Genomic DNA, 8,015 nt, shown 5'->3' with positions numbered 1-8,015 from the left:
TTTATTACCTACCAAGGTGTAGATTATAGAGTAGCCAACCAAGGCGTAGATTATAGAGTAGCCAACCAATGCGTAGATTATAGAGTAGCCAAGCATAGCGTGGACTTTATAAAAAATATTTTTTTGAGTAGCCAACCAAGGCGTGGATTTATATATATATATATATATATTTTTTTTTTTTTTGTAATTGCCAACCTAGTGATTAAATTATAAGGGTCCCTTGAAGGTTGATAGTTATTTTAATCGTTTTTAATTTTTTTATAGTTTATCAACTAAATACAAATTGTTTTCTAATTGCTGACATAAGTTGTGGTCAGTGAATTAAGTAATTAACCAACATAAAATAATTAAAAAATAATTAAGCCAAACCCGACTAAAAAAATAGGTGCGGATCCGCAATCATTTCTTCGGATAGTTCTGAGGAATTTTCCAAACAAAGAACATCAATAAAAAAACTAAAAAAATATTGAACATGGTGAATAATTTCAATTTCAAAAATCTCTGGCTAATGCTGATAATATGGCTGCATGCAGGACAGGCTGTGGTAGGTTTTCCGATTTTTTTTTTAAATATTTTTTTTTTAATTTATGAAATCTTCCTTCCTCCCCCTCTAGCGCAATTTTGATATACTCTTTATACAGGCCAATTGCTCTGTGCTAAATCACGAATATGTCGAAGACTTTGGTTGCCCTCTACGCAATGAGTCACGTAATCGTGGCAATTATTTGAGCGGCTTTGTTGTCCTCAAAAAGGAAATCAACAAAATGATGCTGGAATTTCGTATACAAATGCCAACAATAAATAATAGCAATTTTGCCCGAGATATGCTAAAATTTCGTGTCGATGGTTGTCATTTGGCCACGTATAAGGCGCCAAACCCTATTGTCGAATCGATTATTAAGAAGTTGAGAGGAAGTGGTAATTTTGCCGGGTGTCCACTGAGGGCGGTAAGGGTGGATATGGAGACAATTTTAGATTTTTTTTTTATTTTTTTTTTTTACTTTCAGAACTTCACCTACACCGTGAAATATTTTGCCCTCAACCCGGACTATTTTCCACCCATTACCCCGGAAATGACATTTTCGGCTACCTTGAATATGTTTACGGAGAAGCTTCAGTTGATTTCGAGCCAAATTGAGGCCAGAGTTATCAAAAAGAAGAGGAAGTCTTTGAAGTTTTCATAGTGAAATAAATATAGAATTTTCACAAGGTGTATGCAGGTGTGTGGAAAGTTCAGTTCAAAAAAAGAATTGCATATTACCTGCAAAGAAATAAAAAAAATAAATAATAACAGACATCTCTGAGTGTGTAGAGGTCTATACGAAGGTCCCTTTAAGGAGCCATCCAAGACTTGGATTTTTAAAAAAGTGGTTTTTGAGTTAAAGTCGTTTAAAAAAATTGGAGTAGCCAACTAAGGCGTGGATTTTTGCCAACTAATGCGTAGATTATTGCCAACTAAGGCGTAGATTATAGAATAGCCAACCAAGGCGTAGTTTATAGAATAGCCAACCAAGGCGTAGTTTATAGAATAGCCAACCAAGGCGTAGTTTATAGAATAGCCAACCAAGGCGTAGTTTATAGAGTAGCCTACGAAGGCTATCACCAAATCACCAACCAAGGTGGTGATTTAAAAAAAATATATTTTTAAGTTGCCAACCAAGGTGTGGATTTTTTAAAGAATACTTTTAGAGTTGCCAACAAAGGCGTGAATTTGTTAAAGAATATTTTTTATGTTGCCAACCGAGGTGTGGATTTTTTTAAGAATATTTTTAGAGTTGCCAAAAAGGCGTGAATTTTTTAAAGAATATTTTTTAGGTTGCCAACCAAGGCGTGGATTTTTTAAAGAATATTTTTTAGGTTGCCAACCAAGGCGTGGATTTTTTAAAGAATATTTTTTAGGTTGCCAACCAAGGCGTGGATTTTTTAAAGAATATTTTTAGGTTGCCAACCAAGGCATGGATTTTTTAAAGAATATTTTTTAGGTTGCCAACCAAGGCGTGGATTTTTTAAAGAATATTTTTTAGGTTGCCAACCAAGGCATGGATTTTTTAAAGAATATTTTTTAGGTTGCCAACCAAGGCATGGATTTTTTAAAGAATATTTTTTAGGTTGCCAACCAAGGCATGGATTTTTTAAAGAATATTTTTTAGGTTGCCAACCAAGGCATGGATTTTTTAAAGAATATTTTTTAGGTTGCCAACCAAGGCGTGGAATATTTTTTAGGTTGCCAACCAAGGCGTGGATTTTTTAAAGAATATTTTTTAGGTTGCCAACCAAGGCATGGATTTTTTAAAGAATATTTTTTAGGTTGCCAACCAAGGCGTGGAATATTTTTTAGGTTGCCAACCAAGGCGTGGATTTTTTAAAGAATATTTTTTAGGTTGCCAACCAAGGCGTGGATTTTTTTTAAGGATATTTTTTAGGTTGCCAACCAAGGCGTGGAATATTTTTTAGGTTGCCAACCAAGGCGTGGATTTTTTAAAGAATATTTTTTAGGTTGCCAACCAAGGCGTGGAATATTTTTTAGGTTGCCAACCAAGGCGTGGATTTTTTAAAGAATATTTTTTAGGTTGCCAACCAAGGCGTGGAATATTTTTTAGGTTGCCAACCAAGGCGTGGATTTTTTAAAGAATATTTTTTAGGTTGCCAACCAAGGCGTGGATTTTTTAAAGAATATTTTTTAGGTTGCCAACCAAGGCGTGGATTTTTTAAAGAATATTTTTTAGGTTGCCAACCAAGGCGTGGAATATTTTTTAGGTTGCCAACCAAGGCGTGGAATATTTTTTAGGTTGCCAACCAAGGCGTGGATTTTTTAAAGAATATTTTTTAGGTTGCCAACCAAGGCGTGGAATATTTTTTAGGTTGCCAACCAAGGCGTGGATTTTTTAAAGAATATTTTTTAGGTTGCCAACCAAGGCGTGGAATATTTTTTAGGTTGCCAACCAAGGCGTGGATTTTTTAAAGAATATTTTTTAGGTTGCCAACCAAGGCGTGGAATATTTTTTAGGTTGCCAACCAAGGCGTGGATTTTTTAAAGAATATTTTTTAGGTTGCCAACCAAGGCGTGGAATATTTTTTAGGTTGCCAACCAAGGCGTGGATTTTTTAAAGAATATTTTTTAGGTTGCCAACCAAGGCGTGGAATATTTTTTAGGTTGCCAACCAAGGCGTGGAATATTTTTTAGGTTGCCAACCAAGGCGTGGATTTTTTAAAGAATATTTTTTAGGTTGCCAACCAAGGCGTGGAATATTTTTTAGGTTGCCAACCAAGGCGTGGATTTTTTAAAGAATATTTTTTAGGTTGCCAACCAAGGCGTGGAATATTTTTTAGGTTGCCAACCAAGGCGTGGATTTTTTAAAGAATATTTTTTAGGTTGCCAACCAAGGCGTGGAATATTTTTTAGGTTGCCAACCAAGGCGTGGATTTTTTAAAGAATATTTTTTAGGTTGCCAACCAAGGCGTGGAATATTTTTTAGGTTGCCAACCAAGGCGTGGATTTTTTAAAGAATATTTTTTAGGTTGCCAACCAAGGCGTGGATTTTTTAAAGAATATTTTTTAGGTTGCCAACCAAGGCGTGGATTTTTTAAAGAATATTTTTTAGGTTGCCAACCAAGGCGTGGATTTTTTAAAGAATATTTTTTAGGTTGCCAACCAAGGCGTGGAATATTTTTTAGGTTGCCAACCAAGGCGTGGATTTTTTAAAGAATATTTTTTAGGTTGCCAACCAAGGCGTGGAATATTTTTTAGGTTGCCAACCAAGGCGTGGATTTTTTAAAGAATATTTTTTAGGTTGCCAACCAAGGCGTGGAATATTTTTTAGGTTGCCAACCAAGGCGTGGATTTTTTAAAGAATATTTTTTAGGTTGCCAACCAAGGCGTGGATTTTTTAAAGAATATTTTTTAGGTTGCCAACCAAGGCGTGGATTTTTTAAAGAATATTTTTTAGGTTGCCAACCAAGGCGTGGAATATTTTTTAGGTTGCCAACCAAGGCGTGGATTTTTTAAAGAATATTTTTTAGGTTGCCAACCAAGGCGTGGAATATTTTTTAGGTTGCCAACCAAGGCGTGGATTTTTTAAAGAATATTTTTTAGGTTGCCAACCAAGGCGTGGATTTTTTAAAGAATATTTTTTAGGTTGCCAACCAAGGCGTGGATTTTTTAAAGAATATTTTTTAGGTTGCCAACCAAGGCGTGGATTTTTTAAAGAATATTTTTTAGGTTGCCAACCAAGGCGTGGATTTTTTAAAGAATATTTTTTAGGTTGCCAACCAAGGCGTGGATTTTTTAAAGAATATTTTTTAGGTTGCCAACCAAGGCGTGCATTTTTTAAAGAATATTTTTTAGGTTGCCAACCAAGGCGTGGATTTTTTAAAGAATATTTTTTAGGTTGCCAACCAAGGCGTGGATTTTTTAAAGAATATTTTTTAGGTTGCCAACCAAGGCGGGGATTTTTTCAGAATACTTTTAGAGTTGCCAACCAAGGCGTGGATTAGGTTGCCAACCAAGGCGTGGATTTTTTAAAAAAATATTTTTTAGGTTGCCAACCAAGGCGTGGATTTTTTAAAGAATATTTTTTAGGTTGCCAACCAAGGGGTGAATTTTTTAAATAATACTTTTAGAGTTGCCAACCAAAAATAATTTTAGAGTTGCCAACCAAAAATAATTTTAGAGTTGCCAACCTAGGCAATACTTTTTAAAAATAAATTAGGATGGCCTCTTGAAGGTTAATATTTTTTGACAATCATCAAATAAATACAAATTATTTTCTAATATCTGACATAATTTGTCGCCGCGTCGAAAAAATCATTAACGAAAATTAAATAATTATAAAATAATCAAGCCAAAGCAGTATAAAAAAATAGTTACGGTTGCACAATCACCACTTCGGGTAGTTCCAAGGAATATCCCCAACCAAGAATATCAGTCAAAAATATTCAAATTTGTTTCTATAACAATTGGAATATGGATTACAATTTCAATTTTAAAAATCCCTGGCTACTGCTGATAATGTGGCTGCAAATAGGCCAGGCTGTGGTAGGTCTTCTTAAATTTTATTTATTTTTTTTTTATTTAAAATATTTCTTGACCACCCCCTAGCGCAATTTCGATATCCTCTTTATTCGCTCAAATTGTTCAGCCTTAAATCGGGAATATGTAGAGGCATTTGGTTGCCCCTTGCGCAATGAGTCACGTAATCGTGGCAATTATTTGAGCGGCTATTGTGTCTTCAGGAGGAATATTACAAAAATGATGCTAGAATTTCGCATACAAATGCCAACGATGACAACGAATAATAATAATGTTACAAATGTATCCCGAGATCTGTTGAAATTTCGTGCCGATGGTTGTCATTTGGCCACGTATAAGGCGCCAAATCCCATTGTAGAATCGATTATTAAGAAGTTGAGAGGAAGTGGTAATTTTGCTGGGTGTCCTCTAAAGGCGGTAAGGTTTACTATGGAGACAATTTTAGATTTTTTTTAATTCGCTTTTTTTTGGAATTTTTAGAACTTCAATTACACCGTAAAATATTTTGCCCTCAATCCCGATTATTTTCCACCCATTACCCCGGAAATGACATTTTCGGCCACCATGAATATGTTTTCGGAAAAATTCCACTTGCTGTCGGGTCATGTAGAGGCCAGAGTTGTCAAGAAGAAGGGGAAGTCTTTGAAGTTTTTAAAGTGAGACAAATATAGAATTTCCACAAGGTGTATGTATGTGTGTGTGTGGGATGGAAAAAATAAATAATAAATATTTTTTCTAAGCAAATATATTAAAAAAATTATCATCTTACCCTCAATTCCTTATTCTCAGTTCAAAAAAAAAGTTTTCATATTACCTGCAAAGAAATACAAAAGAAGAAGAAGAAGAGAAGTTATTCATATATTACTTATATTAACTTCCATAATAAATATATAAAAACTATATATAAGTGTATGTGTGTGGGTTTATGAATGTTTGTATGTGTGACCTAAATTCATGGGAAGCAATTGATGTTACCTTAATGGGGAAATAATAAATAATAACAGGCATCTTAGAGAGTGCAGAGACGACAAGGCAAAAAAGGGGCCTCAAGAAGGCCTCTTATTTAGTACTAGACCTGGGTTTAAAAAAAAACATATTTTTAAAGAGTTAAATTGGTGCGGCTTTTTCTAAATGTTTTTTGAAGTTGTCAAATAGGCGTTTATTGTTTAAAAACTAATTTTGAAGGAGTAAATAAGGCGTGGATTTTTATACCCTTCACCACACTGTGGTACAGGGTATTATGTCTTGGTGCATATGTTTGTAACAGGCAAAAGGAATCACTTTCTGAGTGATTTATGCATGTCCGTCTATCCGTCCGTCCATATATTTTTGTGAGCAAAGTACAGGTCGCATTTATGATCCGATTTGGATGAAATTTGGCACAAGTCACTTACTTGGCCCAAGGACGAACCCTCTTGAAATTGAAGAAAATCGGTTCTGATTTAGATATAGCTCCCATATATAGTTTCGCCCGATTTTAGGTAAATTGTGCACCAAACTTTGTAGTGCGACCTTTTTAACATCCTGCTGAAAAAGGTCATGCGAGAGGCAAAAGTGAACAGAAATGACACTCTGTACACCAAACAACACATGTTACTCGCCTACGCCGATTGGGTCGAACATTGAGATCGGTAACAGCCACCTCTGAACAAATTGAGAAGGGTTACCAGCCGAACTATTCAAGACTGGTGGTCAGATGCTGGTAAGGAGCATGCACCAGCTGATTAGTACAATTTGGCTAGAGTAATGCATGCCCAATGATTGGAACCTCAGCTTCCTGTGCCCCCTTCACAAAAAGGACACAAGACGATATGTGCCAACTATAGAGGATTAAGTCTCCTTCCCATCGCATATAAATTGCTACCCAGTGTACTGTGTGAACGACTGAAGCCAATGGTCAATGACATTATTGGACCATACCAATGCGGCTTCAGATCTGGCAAATCCACCATTGACCAGATTTTCACTCTGCGCCAAATCCTGGAAAAACCCACGAAAAGCACATCGACACATTCCACCAATTCGTCGACTATAAAGCCGCATTCGACAGTCCTATTCCTTCAGAGGTGTTTAAAGCCATGTCTGCGTTTGGCATTCCTGCACATTTAATTCGGCAATGCAGGACAACATTAACAGGCACGAGATCAGCAGTTAAAGTCGGAAAGGACATCTCGGAGCCCTTGTAATACCGAACGAGGATTCAGACAAGGTGATAGTTTGTGGTGTGACCTTTTTAACACCCTGCTGGAAAAGGTCATAAGAGACGCAAAAGTGAACCGAAATGGCACTCTGTACACCAAACATGTTACTCACACACGCCGATAACATCGACACAACGGGTCGAACATTGAGAGCGGTCGAACAGCCACCTTTGAACAAATTGAGAAGGAGTCTGCCAAAGTGGGTCTGACAGTAAAGGGCGAGAAGATCAAGCTGATGGTATCAACGAGAAAGACGTCCAGAAGATTCGGACCAACTGTGGAACTTTGAGAAGTACAGCTTCGAGGTAGTGAAAGATTTTATATACCTAGGTACCGCCATAAATAAAACGAATAACATCAGTTTTGAAATTCGGAGTAGGATAGTGATGGCCAACCTATGCTACTATGGTGTGAACAAACAACTCAAAAGCAAGGCCACCTTCCGCCAGACCAAACTCACACTCTACAAGACGCTGATACTACCCGTGCTATTATATGGATCTGAAGTATGGGTACTTACGCAAGCAGATGAGTCAGCTCTTTGAGTGTTTGAGAGAAAAAATTCTCCGAAAGATCTATGGGTCGACCTGCGTTGACGGTGAATATCGAAGTTGGAATGAACCATGAGTTGTACCAGGTATTCTCGGACATCGACATTGTTAGACGTATTGAGCAGCAGCGACTACGTTGGCTAGGTCATGTTGTGAAAATGGATGAAGATGCCCCAGCCCAGAAGGCATATAAAAGAGAACCAAACCAGCAAAATTTGTCCGATTGAGACAAAA

The 8,015-nt window shown here is 36.6% G+C and overlaps 2 protein-coding genes across 2 annotated transcripts; both read left to right on the top strand.

Moving 5' to 3' along the window:
• Positions 1-508: 508 nt before the first annotated feature.
• Positions 509-1,184, top strand: LOC133330606 (uncharacterized). Its single transcript, XM_061539047.1, has 3 exons — positions 509-544; positions 615-947; positions 1,008-1,184. The coding sequence occupies exons 1-3, from the start codon at positions 509-511 to the stop codon at positions 1,182-1,184; spliced, it is 546 nt and encodes a 181-aa protein (XP_061395031.1).
• Positions 1,185-4,963: 3,779 nt separating this feature from the next.
• LOC133330605 (uncharacterized) lies at positions 4,964-5,685 on the top strand (the record flags this gene model as incomplete). The annotated part of the gene is made up of 3 exons (XM_061539046.1): positions 4,964-5,035; positions 5,099-5,446; positions 5,510-5,685. Coding segments are annotated over exons 1-3 (596 nt in total), but the record flags the coding sequence as incomplete, so codon positions are not given.
• Between the last annotated feature and the right edge of the window lie 2,330 nt (positions 5,686-8,015).

The sequence above is a fragment of the Musca vetustissima genome, unplaced genomic scaffold (assembly GCF_032173495.1).
Source record: "Musca vetustissima isolate MV318-11 ecotype Yass unplaced genomic scaffold, APGP_CSIRO_Mvet_v1 utg13238, whole genome shotgun sequence".
Lineage (NCBI taxonomy): Eukaryota > Metazoa > Arthropoda > Insecta > Diptera > Muscidae > Musca > Musca vetustissima.
Note: the sequence above shows the minus strand (reverse complement) of the source record. Positions and strands in the feature narration are given on the sequence as shown.

Excerpts from the sequence above, each read along its gene's own strand:
- LOC133330606 (XM_061539047.1), top strand. The coding sequence starts at position 509 with ATGCTGATAATATGGCTGCATGCAGGACAGGCTGTG. Across the intron at positions 545-614 it reads TGCATGCAGGACAGGCTGTG|CGCAATTTTGATATACTCTT; the intron begins GTAGGTTTTCCG and ends CTCCCCCTCTAG. Across the intron at positions 948-1,007 it reads CCGGGTGTCCACTGAGGGCG|AACTTCACCTACACCGTGAA; the intron begins GTAAGGGTGGAT and ends TTTTACTTTCAG.